The 21,359-nt window shown below is 43.1% G+C and overlaps 1 protein-coding gene across 2 annotated transcripts in view; it reads right to left on the reverse strand.

Annotated features, from left to right (window-relative positions):
• LOC126281380 (uncharacterized) overlaps positions 1 to 21,359 on the reverse strand; it is a 383,231-nt gene that overhangs the window by 104,043 nt on the left and 257,829 nt on the right. For both annotated transcript variants that reach the window (XM_049980298.1, XM_049980297.1), the window contains exon 3: positions 5,565 to 5,965. In XM_049980298.1, coding sequence (XP_049836255.1) covers positions 5,565 to 5,965 — 401 coding nt within the window. The remainder of the gene's footprint in view (positions 1 to 5,564; positions 5,966 to 21,359) is intronic.

The following is a 21,359-nucleotide window of genomic DNA, read 5'->3' on the forward strand; positions in this document are numbered from 1 at the left end:
AAACAAGGGTTAGCTGTTGTATTGTTAGTTATGGCCAGTACGTGTATAATATCGAAAGTAACTGTGTTGGACGGGATTACTTCGGGCATCAAATGAGGTTAGTTTTCTTGCGCGAAGTTTTGTTGAGAAGCCAGACAAACGTGTGGTTCCTGAAGAGGGGCAGCAGCCTTTCCAGTAGTTGCAAGAGCAACAGTCTGGATGCTTGATTGATCTGGCCTTGTAACAATAACCAAAACGGCCTTGCTGTGCTGGTACTGCGAACGGCTGAAAGCTAGGGGAAACTACGGCCGTAATTTTTCCCGAGGGCATGCAGCTTTACTGTATTGTTAAATTATGATGGCGTCCTCTTGGGTAAAATATTCCGGAGGTAAAATCATCCCCCATTCCGATCTCCGGGTGGGGACTACTCGGGAGGATGTCGTTGTCAGGAGAAAGAAAACTGGCGTTCTATGGATCGGAGCATGGAATGTCAGATCACTTAATCGGGCAGGTGGGTTAGAAAATTTAAAAAGGGAAATGGATAGGTTAAAGTTAGATATAGAGGGAATTAGTGCAGTTCGGTGGTAGGAGGAACAAGACTTCTGGTCAGGTGACTACAGCGTAATAAACACAAAATCAAATAGAGGTTTAATAATGAATAGGAAAATTGGAATTCGGGTAAGCTACTACAAACAGCATAGGGAACGCATTATTGTGGCCAATATAGATACGAAGCCCACACCTACTACAGTAGTACAAGTTTATATGCCAACTTGCTCTGCAGATGACGAAGAAACTGAAGAAATGTATGAAGAAATAAAAGAAATTATTCAGCTGGTGATGGGAGATGAAAATTTAATAGTCATGGGTGACTGGAATTCGTCAGTAGGAAAAGAGAGAGAAGGAAACGTAGTCGGTGAATATGGACTGGGGGTAACAAACGAAAGAGAAAGCCGCCTGGTAGAATTTTGCACAGAGCACAACTAACACTTGGTTTAAGAATCATGAAATAAGGTTGTATACATGGAAGAGCCCTGGAGATGCTAAAAGGTATCAGATAGATTATATAATGATAAGATAGAGATTTAGGAACCAGGTTTTAAATTGTAAGACATTTCGAGGGGGAGATGTGGACTCTGACCACAATCTATTGGTTATGACCTGTAGATTAAAACTGAAGAAACTGCAAAAAGGTGGGAATTTAAGGAGATAGGACCCGGATAAACTGAAGGAATCAGAGGTTGTACGGAGTTTCAGGGAGAGCATAGGGGAACAATTGAAAGGAATAGGGGAAAGAAATACAGTAGAAGAAGAATGGGTAGCTTTGAGGGATGATGTAGTGAGGGCAGCAGAGAATCAAGTAGGTAAAAAGACGACGGCCAGTAGAAATCCTCGGGTAACAGAAGAAATATCGAATTTAATTAATGAAAGGAGACAAAAAATAAATATGCAGTAAATGAAGCAGGCAAAAAGGAATACAAACGTCTCAAAAATGAGATCGACAGGAAGTGCAAAATGGCTAAGCAGGGATGGCTAGATGACATATGTAAGGATGTAGAGGCTTATCTCACGAGGGGTAAGATAAATACTGCCTACAGGAAAATTAAAGAGACCTTTGGAGATAAGAGAACCACTTGTATGAACATCAAGAGCTCAGATGGAAACTCAGTTGTAAGCAAAGAAGGGAAAGCGGAAAGGTGGAAGGAGTATATAGAGGGTCTATACAAGGGCGATGTATTTGAGGACAATATTATGGAAATGGAAGAGGATGTAGATGAAGATGAAATGGGAGATACGATACTGCGTGAAGAGTTTGACAGAGCACTGAAAGACCTGAGTCGAAACAAGGCCCCCGGAGTAGACAACATTCCATTGGAACTACTGACGGCCTTGGGAGAGCCAGACCTGACAAAACTCTACCATCTGGTGAGCAAGATGTATGAGACAGGCAAAATACCCTCAGATTTCAAGAAGAATATCATAATTCCAATCCCAAGGTAAGCAGATGTTGACAGATGTGAATATTACCGAACAATCAGTTTAATAAGCCACAGCTGCAAAATACTAACACGAATTCTTTACAGACGAATGGAAAAACTAGTATTTACCTACCTCGGGGAAGATCAGTTTGGATTCCGTAGAAATACTGGAACACGTGAGGCCATACTGACCTTACGTCTTATCTTAGAAGGAAGATTAAGGAAAGGTAAACCTACGTTTCTGGCATTTGTAGACTCAGAGAAAGCTTTTGGCAATGTTTACTGGAATACTCTCTTTCAAATTCTAAAGGTGGCAGGGGTAAAATACAGGGAGCGAAAGGCTATTTACAATTTGTACAGAAACCAGATGACAGTTATAAATTTCGAGAGACATGAAAGAAAAGCAGTGGTTGGGAAGGGAGTGAGACAGGGTTGTGGCCTCTCCCCGATGTCGTTCAATCTGTATATTGAGCAAGCAATGAAGGAAACAAAAGAAAAATTAGGAGTAGGTATTAAAATCCACGGAGAAAAAATAAAATCTTTGAGGTTCGCCGATGACATTGTAATTCTGTCAGAGACAGCAAAGGACTGGGAAGAGCAGTTGAATGGAATGGAGAGTGTCTTGAAAGAAGGATATAAGATGAACATCAACAAAAGCAAAACGAGGATAATGGAATGTAGTCGGATTAAGTCAGGTGATGCTGAGGGAATTAGATTAGGAAAGCTTTCGAAATGTTGTGCTGCAGAAGAGTGCTGAAGATTAGATGGGTAGATTACATAACTAATGAGGAAGTATTGAATAGGATTGGGGAGAAGAGAAGTTTGTGGCACAACTTGACCAGAAGAAGAGATCGATTGGTAGGACATGTTCTGAGGCTTCAAGGGATCACCAATTTAGTATTGGAGGGCTGCGTGGAGGGTAAAAATCGTAGAGGGAGACCAAGAGATGAATACACTAAGCAGATTGAGAAGGATGTAGGTTGCAGCAGGTACTGGGAGATGATGAAGCTTGCACAGGATAGAGTAGCATGGAGAGCTGCATCAAACCAGTCTCAGGACTGAAGACCACAACAACAACAAGTTTATTTCCGCTTTTCCATAAAACTTGATATTGCATCTCCTAATTAGGCTAGTGGCTGCATACATGCTTTCCTCTCATATTAGTATAACATCAGGTCAAAACCCTTCACTTTGTTATAGTTTCTGTGTCATTTACTTCGTGATTATTGAATTACAGTCAGATTTCTTGTCATTAGGTACAGTCACGGACAGGGAAACCGTTCACGGAAGGGTTCCGTTATCGGATCGTGCTCATTTGGTAACTGCCGATTGTGTTACAATACGAGACATCGATGTCATGACAACTTCTGTGCTCACAGGGCAGCACACATGCGTTCCTTAACCTATCCCTGGCGCGCCACAAATGAATCGATGAATGACCAGATTTAAATGTCTGGGACTATCTGAAACGGTGGAAGAAACGAAACGATTGACATTCGTGCAATTTTACAGCTCTAATGGGGGTAACCAACAGTGAGTGACTGCATCTGGATGTGGTATACGGGGCTAAGCTTACGGATTCCCTTCCTCTCCATTATCGAGGTTAGTGGCGGTGTTACATTACATTAATTTCACAGCTACTGAAGATCGCCGTTGTTTTTTTCGTTATGTTTGTTTATCTCGTTCCTACGCCAAGTTCGCGAAGAGACCACGTAACGAAGCAAAATATTGCGTCATTTTGCACTGAAAGCATAGCTTGCCGTGGAGCCGGAGGGAGAGCAGATTTTGGTTCTCACGCTGGCACAACTGACGCTGGCTACTGGGCCGAGCGAGCAGTGTACTTACCAAATGCTGATTGCAATACGTTACACATACTCTCTATGAATCTAAAGAAGTGCTATTAAATATTAATCAATCGCTTTCATAGTTAGTATACCAAATTATATGGATAACACAACAATGCATTCAAAATTTCAAATCAATACCTTCATCAGTTTCCGAGATAAAACTTTTTACCGAAAACACATAATAACCGTTCTGGACTGTAATGTATTCACCTATAGTACCAATTGAAACTACAACCAAGATGATTGGTTGATATAACGTAATTATCTGAATTTTTCTTTGGGTTCATTACATGGATTTCTGATTTCATTAAAAGAACTACGGAAAATTATTACTTCATCATGTTTCGGCTCTGTAAGTGTTTCAGAGAGACAGAGAGTGGATGTGGAATATACGTATAGTGAAAACGCGATATTTCATTAAAACTATGTAAATGTTTGTGTGGAAAAGATTTTGTGTAAGAAGGAAGTTTATGATGATTGTCCAGAGAGAGCTTGACTTTTTATAAGACAGCCAGAAGGGGTGTTGAGCATTAAATTTATTAGTAAATTACTTTGTGGAAAGTAGTCGTATTTTGGTTTGATTAAATTTTATTCAGTTTCGAAACTACGAAATTTCTAGCATAAATTACTTGTGGTAATCTGATTCTCTGACATTACAGAGATGATGTGATTGGCAGCTTAACACACGAGCCAATAGGAACTAAACGTTTCCCACGCTTTTGAATAGCGCTATGTTTATCAGATCTATGAGTCGATATAGTCGCTCGGGAGGCGTCTTCTGCTAAACACCTATGCTAAATCGCGCTGATGAAATTTGTAACAAAATGAAGAAATTCTAGCGTTTGATCGATTCTCGTGTCCCCTATGAAAAGCGGATGAATTGCTGAGTATTTTGTGAAAGTTGTAGCTTTGTGAACAGTTTATTTTTGGAGATATTTGCGTGTGAACATTTGAGGGGCTTATTTCAATAGTGTTCCGTCACTTTTCTGCCTATAATGCTTCTGAAATTAATGATCCAAACAAACAGAAAGAAAGGTTCATATCTAGCAAGAAGCCATATGCTTGAATATTTCTGGTATCTAAATTGCAGATTTTTCAGCGCTCATTTAACTTTACGGCACCGTATCTCAAAATGAACAAAAAAGAACTTGTACCACTACTGTAATAAGCCCTTCATTTCATTTCGTAAACTCCACGTGGCGTGTTTCGGCAGATTACGAGACATTATGGCGAGCACTTCTTACATGAAGCCCACTGAACGACTGAATATGTTGACTCGCAATTAGTAGTGGGTCAGCGGTTGTTTAGGACTTTCAAAACATCGCGTCAGACTAAATTTCTTCTGAAAGCTTTCTCGTGTGAACTTGTAGCAGATATAATCAGTAACATTGCATAATTGATGTTGGGGCATAAAATACGTATTTGCTACCCATGTTCTGCGTTCTGCAGGCAATAAACCAAATGAAATTTTGGACTTTTTTCTCAATGAGACATAAAAACATCCCGAACGCTTGATACTTTAACTAACTTGCTGCTACTGCCCACGAAATGGATTTATGTGGCTTTTGTGTGGTCAGTCTTTAGTAAAATTTTCGTGAACGCTGCTTTCGTCGGCTAAACCAGTATTGCCGAGTGAAGGTTCAGACAACCTGAAACTATCCAGGAAGGTGGACTGATTGTATAGTGAGAGGACATCCGGCTCGCCGCAACGTGATGACTTTGTATGACTCCGCAACGTATGTGACACACGGTGACTTACCACTTTGTCCTGCAAGAGGCTGATCTTGCAGTTGAGGACGGCGGTGTCGCCGACCTGGACGGTGACGTTGGTGACGTTGAGGCCGTCGTCCTCGAAGTGCGGTCCCCAGCGGTGGTCGTGGTGGTGGTGCTTGTTGGCGGGCGAGTGTGTGTCGAAGATGTGCGCCAGCAGCAGCGGCGCCACCGTGTGGTGGCCCGGCCGCCTCCCACTGCCAGCGGCACCGGGCGTGGGCGCCGCGGGAACGACGTGCGGGGGCGGGGGCGGCGGCTGGGGGGAGGCGCTGCTCTGCAGCTGCGCCGCCTCCGGGGGCTGCGGCGCGCCTGCGGCGGCCGGCGACTCGCTCAGGCTGCCGGCGGGCGTCGCCGTGGTGGCCGCGCTGCTGCTGGAGGCGGTCCCGGGTTCTGCAGGCGTACCAACAGACCCGTTTGTGCGCAATTAATCCCTAGGAACAGCAAAGAGTACTACAGTAGAATTCACAGATATCACAAGATGTGAGGTGTCATTTACTTTGCGGGTTGGTTTTTTCCCTAATTCTAGATTTATGGAAACTCGGTGGATAAGCAATTTCAGATCACTGGATTAAGCAGTGATGCAGAATAAGCCGGCTGTGTGCAGGAGACTTTTCCAAGAGAGGCATTGGTAGCAAACAGACCTGACGGCACAGCAGACTTCTTTTTAACAAAGCGATGATCAAAGTGATCGCTTGGTTAAGAAGAAGTCTAAGGATATGTGCTGGCCTCTGTTTCTACTATACAAGAGCAGGGATTCCTCCTACACAACAGTCGGGGGCCTAAGGATAGTGCAGTCAAAAGGTGAAACTGGTTGCAAAAATAAAATAAAACTGGACATTTATATGGCTGGAGTTGTTTCGATTTGGCATTTTACACTGAACAGCCTAGGTCTTCCTTTATCACGATAGATTTACAGCTATGGCCCAGAATATGGAGAGCGGAACGCGAGCCTTGAGAACGGTGTTTTTCCTTTTGATCCAACAATCTCCCGACTGGTTTAATACGTATCGCCTCGAATTCCTCTCCTGCGCCAACATTTTCATCTCAGAGCAGCACTTGCATCCGACGTCCTTAATGATTTCTTGGATGTATTCAAATCTCTATCTTCCCCTACAACTTTTAACCTCTACAGCTGCCTCTAGAACCATGGAGGTTATTCCCTGATATAACAAATCTCCTATCATCCTATACCGTTTCCTTGTCAATGTTTTCTATGTATTACTTACTTCCCCCATTCTGTCGAGAACGTTCTCATTCTTTATCAGTCCATCTAATTCTCAACATTCTTCTATAGCACCACATCTCACATACTTCGATTCTGTTCTGTTCTCATTTTCCCATCATCCGGGATTCACTATCATACAATGCTGTGTCCCTGATGCACATACTCAGAAATTTCTTCCTCAATTTAAAGCCTATGTTTGGTACCAACAGACTTTCTTTGCCAGCAATGTCATCTTTGACTCTGCTATAAAGTTTTTTATGCATTCCTCGCTTCATCCTAGCTGGGTCATTTTGCTGGCAAGGTAGCACAATTCCTTAACATCGTGATCACCAGTGTTTTGATGTCAATCTTCTCGTTATTCTGATTTTTCGTACATCTTATTACCTTTGTCTTTTTCTGGTGTTCTCTAAGTCCATTTTCTGTACACATTAGACTTTCCACTCCATTCAACACATCCTATAATTGATCTTCCCTTTCACTGATGATATCAGTGCAATCAGCTAATCTGATCATTGATGTCCTTTCACAGAGTATTTTAATCCCACTCCGAAAGCTTTCTTCTGTCTTCCGTCATGACTTCTTTGATGTATGGATTGAACAATTTTCGACACAGACTGCAGCCCTATTTTAGATCCTTTTTAATGCACGCACACCATTCTTGGTCTTACATTTTTATTGTTCCCTCTTGACTATTTTACATATTGTATATTACCCGCCTTTCTTTGCAGCTTACTCCTATTTGTCTCAGTCTCGAGTATCATACACTATTTTCCACTTTCGAGAATTTTTCTAACTCTACGAATCCTATCAAGCCCTAGGTCTCTCTGGTACCTTTACCAATCAGAAACCAAATTGACAGCCATCTAATAGATCTCCAATTTTCTTTAGCATTCTTCTGTATATTAGTCTTATTAGCATCTCGGATGCATGAGCTATTAAGCTGATTGCTGTCTTCGACGTTACGTGGATGATATTTTTCCGAAAGTTGTTAATTTGTGAATACTATTTTCTCTGGTTTTATGAAATTTAGTTACTACTCAGAATTAATGTAAGTTCTGTGTTACTGCTTGCTGTTTTATTGTCATCTTTTTTAAATATTATTTATAAATCCTTTTATAGAACTAGCCTGAGAGAAATGTATTCTAATGAAATTCGATACTCAGTTTCTTTGTCTTACAATACACGCCTTACCACCATATAGGAATTAAAATATAATTTCTCCGTTTTACACAAAGCTTATATTCACATAATTTTGTCGTTGTAGATTGGTTTCCACATGTGGTCTACTTATAGGTGTAAACTGATATGTTAACTAGAAGTTTAACTTTCCCTGAGGTTTCATTTTTTCTTTGTGACATGTGTTAAATGAAATTTTTATTTTCTGTATGTTTTACTAAGGCTTACATTCATGTGGTGCTTTATTCAATTTATTTGAGGCAAGGGTCAGCTTCATGTAACGACAGAAAACATTAACTGAAAGTAGCCTAAATTTGAAATGCTAATGTCTCATTGCTACTTTCCTTGCATTTACTTATGGTTCAAAGATTACACTTGTGATAAGAAATTCATAATAATTTTTTAAAATAATTTTTTTTTCCTTGATGAGTCACGTTTTTAGTGTGTTGCATGTACCTGCTCCTTGTTTGGTAACAAATGTATGTGCTCACATGCATCATTGAGGTGCTTTTCTCAGTTACGTTCAGGGTCAGTGTTATCATATACGTTTCATAAATTCTGAGTGTACCGCCACCATGAAGTAGCACGGACATTAAGGAGACTTGAGCGGATGGAAGTGTCTAGGCAGTAGAGTGGAGTGCCGAGATGGAAGGCCGGGCGCAGGAGTAGTGTTTTGGTAGACGATGGTGCATGTGTGAAATTAATTCACATGCACCGCCATAAATAATGTGCAGGTAATTCTGACTTCTGAGCTTACTTTCAGGACATATTCGAATCCTGTAATGTTGATAGCAGCCAAAGTCAGCAGCAGGAATCTTGCAGCGTTGATCTAGGCGTTGTCCTAGTGGAAGAGGTTTGCCATTGCTTTTCTTCCACTTGATATGGTGTGTCAAGTGTGTATCTCAGACACATGGGTTATTGGGTAGGTGTAGTTATGGATGAAAGGAAGAAAACTGGTGAAAGTCGTTGCCCGCCACCGATGGCACTCGATGAACACCTACGAAGTCCCTGGTCATAACATTCCCATCCGCCGTATCACTGTCAACGGTGCGACATGCCCTCATCTCAAGAGACACTGCCGAAATCTTTGAAATTTACACGAATACATTTTCGCAAAGATTGATGATCAGGCACACCCCAGCCAAATAATGGAAGTGAGAATGTTTTACGTCCAGGATTTGATCAGGCCTACCTCCGGGAACGACTGAGCGAGCGTGCATTACCGACTGCGGCTAAATAGTGGGGTAATATGAAATTAGATTTCTTATTCCCTTTGACATTCAAAGGATGACGTCTCTCTCCTGACAACGTTCATCAACTTAAAAAGTCATATTTATAAGAAAAACAAAATGAAAGTAAAAGCAGTTTAGAGATGCGTGAATACACTAAGCAAATTCAGAAGGACGTAGGTTGCAGTAGGTACTGGGAGATGAAGAAGCTTGCACAGGATAGAGTAGCATGGAGAGCTGCAACAGCAAGAACATGACTATCCATAAAGCATGAGCGCAAACACTGCCATGGTGTGGAGAGTATTTAATGCAGGGACGGCTGAGAAGTGGCAAATTTCAAGCGTGCAGCATGTACGGGCCACGTGCGAGAGGCTGTCTAGAGGTGCCACAAATCATTAAAATGAATGAGAGTAACAGAAGAGAGGGACGAGAATTCCCAATTTACTTATTTACTACAAAACGCCATTACAATACTATGCAGAAAGAATTTATGTTTTACATAACAATGAAAGAGCAAAAAATTACCACGATCGACACACTGGGTTCGTCGTTCTGTACTTCAAGAAGTACCTTGTGCTAAATTTGCAGTACTTGAAGAAGTACTTTGTGCTAAATTTTCCGGCCTGTAGCACTCGAAGAAATTGGTGGTACGAACAGTAAGATTTCTGGAGTCGGACCCATCGCTCCATTTTCAGTTGCAACAGTTTTCAGTGGAAATGAGAGAAGAGCGTGGAGACTTCGTACATTACTGCGAAGTACGTTGGTTAAGTCAAGGGCACGCCTGGGACTATCTTCCAATTTCAGCCTCTCCATTTTGGAATTTTTGAAGGGAAAAGGGAGCGCATGAGCGACTACTGGAACATCTGCAATGAATTAGAGACATTTTAAGAGGACTTGACTACCCACAGTATGACAATTCAAGGTAACGTCTTCCTGATTTGTTGGGGATACATCTAACAAGAAAATCGTGTTTTAGAAAGGACACGTTTTGAAAAAAATCGCAATTCTCTTAGCTCGCTGTCGTTAAAGAATACGTGACGTCTAAAGAATTCATTGTGGCCTTACGAGAATTACGACGATAGTTTTAGAGAGGTTTTAAGGACACTGTCAGCCTGACATTTGTTTTCGAGGCCGTTTGCCTTTCAGTTGGAAGCACCCATGTGAATGTGCCGAACTATCTCGCTGACCTGTAAGGTAATTCCAGATTTAACTAAAATAATTTTACGTTAAACTGTCCAGAAATTCCATATTACCTTTCTCAGGTGGGTTTTCCAAATTCCATAACGAGATTGCAAAAGTGCCACAATATTTCGATCGATATATTTGTGTGAATGATCTTCTTTCAATTATGAAACTAAATAAGTCACGGTTACGTGGCAACTTGAGTGCGTTACAGTCCTCTGTCTTACGGCTTCTCCACCAAGAACATTGGGGTATAGTGAGAACGAAACAACTTGCTTGTCAGCACTGTACTTGGTTCGGAATCGATGCCGCGATTACGAATATGTGCTCTTCTTGCTTGGTGTGTGCCGAACAACAATCAGCACCACCGCGGAAATTCTTTTCATGGCCAAAAGCCATTTCCCCTTGGCAACGCTTACACATCGATTTTGCTGCGCCATTCTGAAATGCTCGATGGTTGGTTGTGGTAGATTCACTCAGTAATTTTCCTTTTGTTGTCCGGATGTCTTCCACGACGTCATCTGCTACCATCCAAGCGTTATCCGCTATCTTTTGCACTGAAGGTCTTCCGCAGACTATTGTTTCCGGCAGTGGCCCTTCATGTCCGAAGAATTTCAGTCATTCTGCAAGGCCAATGGTATTCAGCATCTGACATCCGTGCCGTTTCCGCCACAGTCAAACGCTGCCCCTGAACGATTGGTCAAGATTTTCAAGTCACAGATGTTAAAGTTGAAAGAGTCGCATTCTCGGGAGGACGCGTTATTGCTCTTTTTGTCCTCGTATCGCTTTCAGTCCCGAGATGGTCGCTCGTCGGCTGAGTTGATCCACGGTCGTCATCATCGATTCTTAGTGTCTTTGCTACATCCGCCGCATCGGGTTCCTGTGCAGCGGCAGACACCTGATTTTGCTCCAGGCGACGTTGTCTACTAACGCCACTATCGAGGTTCACGACGTTGGCCCGAAGGGCGCATTCTTCGCTGCCTCGGCAGCGCTATGTATCTGGTTTTGGGGGCCTCTGGTGAGGTGCGTCGGCATCTCAATCAGCTGCGCCTCTGTCGTCGCACGGGGTCTGCCGCTCACCGTCTGCCTTCAGCGACGGTACCGTCCGGTCAGCTCCCCGGGGACCCATCTACTGGCTCGCCTCAGCCCCAGGTGTTACCGACGCTGCCTTTCATTTTGCCCCATGGCGACGCGCCGCCGCCACCGCCGCCGCCGCCTGTTCTCCCGCCGGCGACGCCCGCAGTGGACGCGTCACTGCAACCGCCGGGCGCCTCCCTGGGTCACGCGCCGCCGATCGCTTCCCGTGACCAGTTGTCCTCCAACATGGAACACTTGCTCGCTCCGGACCATATGTCGTCCTCGCCCGTCGGGTGCCCCGGCCCAATGGAGGTGGGCCCTTCGGCCCCTCCTGTCTCTCTACGGGCGCATACACCGCATGTTGGAGTGCACCCTGGAGAAGGTTTTCAGGCGTTTCCTAGCTCCCCGCGATCCGAATGGAGGGTGCGCCTTCGTTGTCAGTATTCAAGCGTCTTGGAAACTGCAAGAGGCGCGTGACGGTCAGCAACTATAATGCGAAGGGCTTGTGACTGTTCCAATGTCTTTGCAGCTCTTACGGTACTTTGACGTTCTGCATCGCGGTTCCGGCGGGAATACGAATGCTCTGATGTTTGTTGAATTGGAGTAACTTTCGCAGCTTGAACTCTCTTTGAAGTGTGCGCTAAATGAGATATTTGCGAAGCTTATAGTATTAGCTTAAAACCTGGTTCTCGCGCTTACCGTTCGGTTTTATTTTTGTATCTCCACCGAAACTCTCCAGCTATGCAAGGGGCTGTGGGAACTCTACCTCATAAACCACGTGCACGATACCGAGCGAGGTGGCGCAGTGGTTAGCACACTGGACTCGCATTCGGGAGGCCGACGGTTCAATCCCGTCTCCGGCCATCCTGATTTAGGTTTTAAGTGATTTCCCTAAATCGTTTCAGGCAAATGCCCGGATGGTTCCTTTGAAAGGGCACGGCCGATGTCCTTCCCAATCCTTCCCTAACCCGAGCTTGCGCTCCGTCTCTAATGACCTCGTTGTCGACGGGACGTTAAACACTAACCACCATCACCACCACCACCACGTGCACGATAACACTTGATTAGCACTGTCACGGAATCATCTATAGACGCTAAAAGTCGTCGACCATCGCGCCAGCGTACTCTGCATACCACGCAAGTTTAGCATACTTTAAAATGTTAATAATACTCAAAGAGTGACAACTCCCTAAATCAGACTATGCTCTTCCTCGGGATTCAAGCTATCTCCATACCAAATACCATCGGAATCGGTTCAGCGGTAGAGACAGAGCGAGTTATTAGTAATACCGGCATTTCTGTGGAAGTGTGGATTAAAGATATTGAGAACTGAATAGGCACTTTATTGTTTGCGTTGAATAATATTACACAGAATGTCTCAACCAATAAAAGCATTTTCACACGTATGATAAAGTTCAAAAATGAAAGACGAATTAGCTATTGCAAAGAGTAAATATATTCCTTAATTCGTGTAATATTCTTCAGGTGAACAAATATTTTGTACTACACACTTTCCAAAGCATCCTGTCTTCTTCACCAGAGTTTAAGCTATCTGACTCCAAATTTCTTGGATATCGGTTCAGTGGTTCAATCGCATAAACGTAACAGAGTTACTTTCGCGTCTATAATATTAGTATGGAAATATGGAACGGCATGGATCAAACGCTTTGACGATTGTTTAAGGCATGTATTCTAGCTGTTATCCTCGGCTGCGTTCGCGTATCAATAAAATGAAAGGAATTGTGTGTATGGCTTTTTTGGCTGGGAAACCCAGGTTCGGACATTCGGAAGCCTGGTGCAAGTTTTTTTTTTTCATTCGACGCCATTTCGGTGACTTGCACTTCGATGATGACAAAATGGTGATGATGACAATCCACTTATCCAAGCAGAAAAAACCCGACCTGGTCAGGAATTGAACCCGTGAACCTCAAAGTGATATAGTAACTTAATGAAAATCGAAAATAAAGTATGAAAGTTTGTAAATTGTACTTAGTGAATTTGTTAATAAAATGTTGATTTGATTTATGTGTTAGACATTGCCCAAGCGTAAAAGAGTAGGAGATCTCAGCAGTTTTGAAGCAAAACGGCGAAAAGACGAAGAGCGCAAAGCACGTTTAAGCTCCCACCGAACGACAATGTTAACCGTGAGACACAGACAAACAGAAGAACAACAAAAGATTGGATTGTAGAGTCAAGAATTGCGACGCGACCCTATAATAAAACACTGTTAACTCAAACAAGCCATGAAAATAACACCCTACAATAAGCACTGACTGGTTAAAGTAAACAGAACAACCTAACAAATGAAGCATTCCACTAAGACTCGACGACAGTTTATAACAAACACAGACACGTCGTAGTAGAAAAAATGAATAACATCTGTCAATTTTTAACGCGAAAAATTTCAGCAGAGAAACATCAGTGTTCTGCTGCATGAATAGAAAAATTCGATTACCTCCACTGGATGCACCTCGGCAGGAATTTTTACATTACAAGACCGTGGAACTCCAGAATCAAAACACTCCCTTCAAAACGTAAAAGCGTGCAGCGTTTGCTGCTAAACGACTTCTTTCAATGTTTCATCGACCAACAATAACAGAGGTGAAATCGATTACGCTTTTTTTCCAACCAAGGGCAAATCTATCACAATATGGGACCATTACTACCACTACCCAACGAAGGCTATAAATTTCTGCATGTCATCGGAAATGAAGAAACAGAAACTGATCAAGGAGGCACAAAAATCATTAGACTGAGACGAGTAGTAGTCCACGATTTACAGAGGACCTTACGCAAATACAATCAACTGATCCATATATTCAAAATAGCACTAGACCCAATGATTTATGATGACTGTAAAGTTATAACTCGAGCCAATAATAGAACTCCCTGAGAACATGAACGTCGATTTGATGCACCTCATCTATACGAAGTCGCCACTGCAATTGCAGAAAATGGAAGCATAAGCTGTGACATATTTGCGCAACAAAGAAGAGAAGGACTAAATCGCACTGCAGAGACACACCATTCATAAGATGCCCTCCTATACCCATTAATATTTCTGCACGTAGAGGACACATATCATTTTAATGTGAAGCAAATCCCACATAACACGGGCGTAGAAGCAAACAAAAAGGTCGCTTAATGATCAGAGACTATGAAACATACACTCACATTCGCAATACTCAGATTTTATTCTAACAATTCCTGGTAGATCTGTACAAAAAGAAAAACAAAACCATACTTGGACGACACCCCAACCGGAGTTGATAGCTATCCCAAGTACAGAAAACGTTCTCTGAAAAACGCTGAATTCACAGCAATAATACGAATACGAGGCACCGACGAGCTGGAAACAGGTAATCAGTGGGTAGTACCATATAACACATTACCTCCCAAAATATGTTTGTATGTACCTGAAGAAAGGAAGTGCCGTTGTAGCATTTCAAGTAGCCAAAGACAGTGAATAAAACAGAAACAGAAACGACGAGGTCCTCATGAACCAAATGGAAAGATATATCAACAGTTACGAAGAAGCGTGATAGATTTTCGGTTTTTCCACACACGAACGACAACAAACTGTGCAACATCTAGTACATTTGGTGAATGGGCAAAGAATTTACTCTACAAAAGACACCGCCAGAAAAATCGCTGGCGAAGCACCTAAGAACACAATACTGACAGCATTTTACCAACAGTGCCAAACGGATCCCTTCCTGAAAACATTACTATATGTCAACATTCCTTGTGTATTATACGTGGAACACAACAAGAAAAAGTAGCAGATCATCCCGGAGTTATGAAAACTGGTGCACTAGGCCGAGTATACACAACACATCCGAAAAACGCCGAATGTTTCTATCTCCGGATGTTGCTATACGAAATACGGCGACCAAGAAGTTTCACAGATCTCAAGACTGTTGACGGTACCTATGCCAGACGTACAGAGAAGCATGCCAACGCTTAAGACTACCTGGAAACGACAACCACTGGGGATTAACGCTACAAGAAGCCGCACTCACAGTCTCAGCCTAACAAATGAGAAACCTATTCACGATAATTCCAATAACATGTAACCCATCGAATCCCAAACAGCTATGGGACTCCTTCAGAGAGAATAATGAGTGATGACATACTGTACCAGATCCGACGATCTCATACTTAACTGACCATCGAATACAACGACAACATCTTGAATGAAACACTCATTCGCCTAGGTGATAAATTTTCAGCAATAAGCAACCACACCTTAGTGCAACTTTGGATGCACGAACCACGAAAAGATGCTATCAGAGTGCTAGATCTACTTAATACCTAGCTCAATACCGTAATAATAACGGCTATCTCATACTAATATTGCGAAACTAACTGGTAATGTAACTGTACAAGTTTTGATTCTTCGCGTATAAAAGGAAATGTAATATTCTTATTACACTTTTTAATATATCTGTGTGCGCTACTGATAGTACCTCTGTTGAATACTGATTCATATTTTCAGTTTCTCATCTATACCTTTAAGTGTGCTTATTACAGTTAGTACAGTACAGAATAGACACATTATTTATATTAATTTTCTTGTCAGCCTTTAGTCTATCTGATTCACTTTTTATAAAATGTACACAGACTTCTCAGTACGATCAAATGGAAATTTACAACGTTATCAAGGGCCGGGACGACAACAACATTGGCGGGATTATTTACTTGAACCTACCAGGCCTCACCAGGAAATCGTTTCTAATAAATATATTGGTGGCCGAAGTCCGTGCTAAACAACACATCGCACTTCCACCAGCATCATACGGGCTCACAACCACGCTAATGGAAGGAGGACAAGCTGTCCAGTCCACTCTACAGTTACCGTTGAATTTAGCGAAGAACAATTCCCAGTATGTAAAAAAGAAAAATATTGTTTATAAAGAAGTATTGTAAACTCTTAGATATTTTTTCAATAATTTTTATACCTTTTATACCTTAATGAATAATACATCCAGTTAGAATTTGTTTTTAATAATTTTTTTTGCCTCTTATAGTTCAAAGTTTATCTTTTTGTTCCAACTACCACACAATCTCGTATCAACTCAATGAGCGAGGCCAGGTACCCCATCTACACTCCTGGAAATGGAAAAAAGAACACATGGACACCGATGTGTCAGACCCACCATACTTGCTCCGGACACTGCGAGAGAGCTGTTCCAGCAATGATCACACGCACGGCACAGCGGACACGCCAGGAACCGCGGTGTTGGCCGTCGAATGGCGCTAGCTGCGCAGCATTTGTGCACCGCCGCCGTCAGTGTCAGCCAGTTTGCCATGGCATACGGAGCTCCATCGCAGTCTTTAACACTGGTAGCATGCCGCGACAGCGTGGACGTGAACCGTATGTGCAGCTGACGGACTTTGAGCGAGGGCGTATAGTGGGCATGCGGGAGGCCGGGTGGACGTACCGCCGAATTGCTCAACACGTGGGGCGTGAGGTCTCCACAGTACATCGATGTTGTCGCCAGTGGTCGGTGGAAGGTGCACGTGCCCGTCGACATGGGACCGGACCGCAGCGACGCACGGATGCACGCCAAGACCGTAGGATCCTACGCAGTGCCGTAGGGGACTGCACCGCCACTTCCCAGCAAATTAGGGACACTGTTGCTCCTGGGGTATCGGCAAGGACCATTCGCAACCGTCTCCATGAAGCTGGGCTACGGTCCCGCACACCGTTAGGCCGTCTTCCGCTCACGCCCCAACATCGTGCAGCCCGCCTCCAGTGGTGTCGCGACAGGCGTGAATGGAGGGACGAATGGAGACGTGTCGTCTTCAGCGATGAGAGTCGCTTCTGCCTTGGTGCCAATGATGGTCGTATGCGTGTTTGGCGCCGTGCAGGTGAGCGCCACAATCAGGACTGCATACGACCGAGGCACACAGGGCCAACACCAGGCATCATGGTGTGGGGAGCGATCTCCTACACTGGCCGTACACCTCTGGTGATCGTCGAGGGGACACTGAATAGTGCACGGTACATCCAAACCGTCATCGAACCCATCGTTCTACCATTCCTAGACCGGCAAGGAAATTTGCTGCTCCAACAGGACAATGCACGTCCGCATGTATCCCGTGCCACCCAACTGCTCTAGAAGGTGTAAGTCATCTACCCTGGCCAGCAAGATCTCCGGATCTGTCCCCCATTGAGCATGTTTGGAACTGGATGAAGCGTCGTCTCACGCGGTCTGCACGTCCAGCACGGACGCTGGTCCAACTGAGGCGCCAGGTGGAAATGGCATGGCAAGCCGTTCCACAGGACTACATCCAGGATCTCTACGATCGTCTCCATGGGAGAATAGCTGCCTGCATTGCTGCCAAAGGTAGATATACACTGTACTAGTGCCGACATTGTGCATGCTCTGTTGCCTGTGTCTATGTGCCTGTGGTTGTCAGTGTGATCATGTGATGTATCTGACCCCAGGAATGTGTCAATAAAGTTTCCCCTTCCTAGGACAATGAATTCACGGTGTTCTTATTTCAATTTCCAGGAGTGTAGTAATATTAATCATGACGGCGATCTCGTACTAATATTACGGAAGTTACTGGTAATATAACAGCGCAAGCTTTCTTTCCAGAAGTATAAAACGAAATATATTACACTATATTATATTAATTAACATATATGTGCGCATTACCTGATGGTTCCTGTGGTGAATGCTAATTCACTTTCTCTGTTTATCTCCTGTCCTTTGAGTGTGCATATTACAGTTACTGCAGCATAGAATCCACACATTATAAATAGTTAATCTAACTTATTCACCTTTTATAAAATGTACATTGCAAATACATAAATTTCTGAGCAGTCCAACTCAATGATGTCATAACTGAGAATCTGGATCAACATATATAAAAAACCATTATTTTCAAAGACGAAACATTTGTCACTGAAGAAGTAAGAAAGCAACAGCGGGAGAGACATCTAAACATGCAGCTGAACTAACTTTTCCTAAATAATCATTACTGTTCGCAACATTTTTACATACTGCATACATTTTATGAATGCGATGCATATCTGAACTTACACGTAAAATATCAGGAACTCATTACAACATAGAAGTGATTTAACCAGTATAAATTTGTTCTTTTGATTGCTGGTGGCGTGAACTGTGTTGAGAAATGTGTGGAACATGAATGTAAGAAGAAAATGAGGCTCATGTTTGTACTGTGAAAAAGTTTCTAAAATTATGTATGGAAAACCAATCATCAGTCTTGCGAACTGTTATAGCTGATAGCTCAGTCCCTCGTTTTCAGCAGTAATTTGCAGAATAGTATTATTACCTTCTGGCACACGAAGGGTACTAAGTATTATAAACGTCCATACCTTTTTTTCATATGGCAGCTCCATATACCACAGTCTGTTGCTGCCTCATCTGCTTCCTTGTACCTCTAATATCTGCCTTCATCCAGAGTGATTTGCCAGTCAATAACAGATCTTCAAAGATGGCAGGTCGTGTGGGCTCTCCTTTCTCTCATTTTAACTATTCAGATCACGAGGAAACATGCAATTAGGACAAATATCTAGTTTGGAAGTCACAGTGACCAATATTATGCTCATGAAGGAGGGTTCACACTAGTTGGCTGCTGAGTTCATTGGTATCTAATTGCATGGAGTGAATTGAAGTGATGGAACTGGGTTTGTGCTTAGCAGAGCGTTTTGTAGCACAGTTACGGCAGCAGCTGGGTGAACGGAAGCCGGTGATCTATTGCTACCAGTTGAGAGATAAAGGAAGAGGCGCAGGCGTATGTATATTGGGCAGGCCTGTTAGACTTTCGCAGATTTTGCACAGAGGGTAGCAAACTGGGAAACATGGCTAGAACAGCAGAGGCCTCAGGGCTACAAGTATAGAGGTGCTCTTAGCGGGCTACAGTACGTAATCACGGAGGCCCGCAGGACATATTTTTACAACTCCTTTAGCCGAGTCGTGACGGGCCGGTGCCCTGGTAATTTGTCCCTGATAACAGTGAAGTCTTAAGATCCTGTAGGTATCCATCCTACCTTTTTCCATGGACCTCCCTGCAAGATCCGTATCTGTGAGGATCATGAAAACGTTTCACCTCACTGGCTGAAATGGACTGGCGCGGCAGGACAGCTGACACACTGCCATTGGGATAGCTGTTGCGTTTTTTTAGTCTTTACGTAAACACCCACACAAAGTGTTTTCTCTTTGAGCTAAGAAACAGTTTCGTGATTGGGAATCCGATGGTGACATCAAAAGGTGTACCAGAATGTCTGGTGTCTCTCACGGAAAGCAATGGGACTGGGGGAGAAATATTGTAGGACTGGCGTGCAGAAGCGATAACGCATTTCAATTTGTAGGTTAGAGTAGTCATCGTGGAGTGAGTATGGAAATCATAGTGGAGTGAAGCAAAAATGGGATTTGGGCTTTGGCTGTGAATTGAGTCAGGTTGTATATTCAGGCGAGAGCTTGGATTGATATTAGACCGCGGCTTCAGGTTCGATCTGGTGACATGGTGACATACCCTAGGACGAGAGAAGGAATTTTGGGTACGTTACGGTATGGTAGTGGTTAAAAAAGGAAAGAAATGGAATCGATGCATAGGGAAAAGAAGAGAAGAGCCCTGACGTGGCGTGGGATAGATGTGGAAGAGTTAAAGTCGCTAGGGGGTGATAAATATCTAGCCGGATCTCATTGTCTCAGAGAGGGATTTTGTTGACATTGCGCGGGGATTGGATATGTAGTGTTCGTTGATTTAGGGACTGTGGCACGTGTTTGTAATGATGCGGCAGCATACCAGAGTTGATGTTCAGAGGGAAAACAATAGTTTTATTGGTATCTAGTTTACGGTAAGCATGGTAGATAAGCAGGAGTTCGATTTGGATCAGGAGGGCTGAGAACTTAACGAGATGGTAGCCGATTCATACGGGGGAAGGTAAACGGTAAGGGAAAGAGACACAGGGTGCATGGCATTGGTGGAGCACATATCTATACAACTTTTGCATAGCAGGGGATTAGTTAAAGTGTGCATGGAGAGCCTTAACCACTTATTATACCCGAGCACCATAAATGAATGGACAGAAAATAAACTCTTAACAACTGGTACTGTGGGACGTAACCTCTACCATAAAATTCACAACTGAATGCAGACCATAGCTGCAGACGGACACTGCTGGCTTTTACAACTGCAAAACCAGGACTGATGAAAAATAGTGAAATTTTACTTATTGTGGTTATACACTACGGTATGACGAATTCATGATCAAATGTGGTGGCGATTTAGGGGTGCAGACGGCGCAAAATGTAGTTCACATGGTTAACCCCTTTGTAAGCAACAAAAGGTGTAACGTGGCTGGGTATTGGATTGAATTGAGCTTGGATGACAGGCATGGGTAAGCCATTTCGTTGTACTTTAATTCTGTGCTAGGATTCCTCAATGACTGTGACTGGCGTCAGATAATAAAATGTATGAATTCTTCACTGTTGTCACATAGTAATATGAATTACGTCGTGAGTCATATTACTATGCGGCAACGGTGACGAATTAGTGGACTTATCTGACATCATTGATTTTATATCACCTAACCCTGCCGTTACAAATACTTTGATGGGGCTGATGATTGTCTGAGAACTGACACAGGTTGTTCAATAAAATCTCTTTACTGAATAACCAGTTTCGGTCCACGGACAATCGTCAGGTCCATAAAAACTTTTCTTTACCAGCAGTTCTTGCCATCAAATCAAGGCATTCTTGAAATATTTACGACCTGTGGTGCACCAACCTTCGAAATTATTTTCATATCGATATTAATCAGTTGGTTAGTTTGATGTTCCATGGATCATTTGCACAGTAAATCATAATGATATGGAACAAGAATTTTTTATTCACATCGGAAATTAATATC

Source organism: Schistocerca gregaria, chromosome 7 (genome assembly GCF_023897955.1).
Source record: "Schistocerca gregaria isolate iqSchGreg1 chromosome 7, iqSchGreg1.2, whole genome shotgun sequence".
Classification (NCBI taxonomy): domain Eukaryota; kingdom Metazoa; phylum Arthropoda; class Insecta; order Orthoptera; family Acrididae; genus Schistocerca; species Schistocerca gregaria.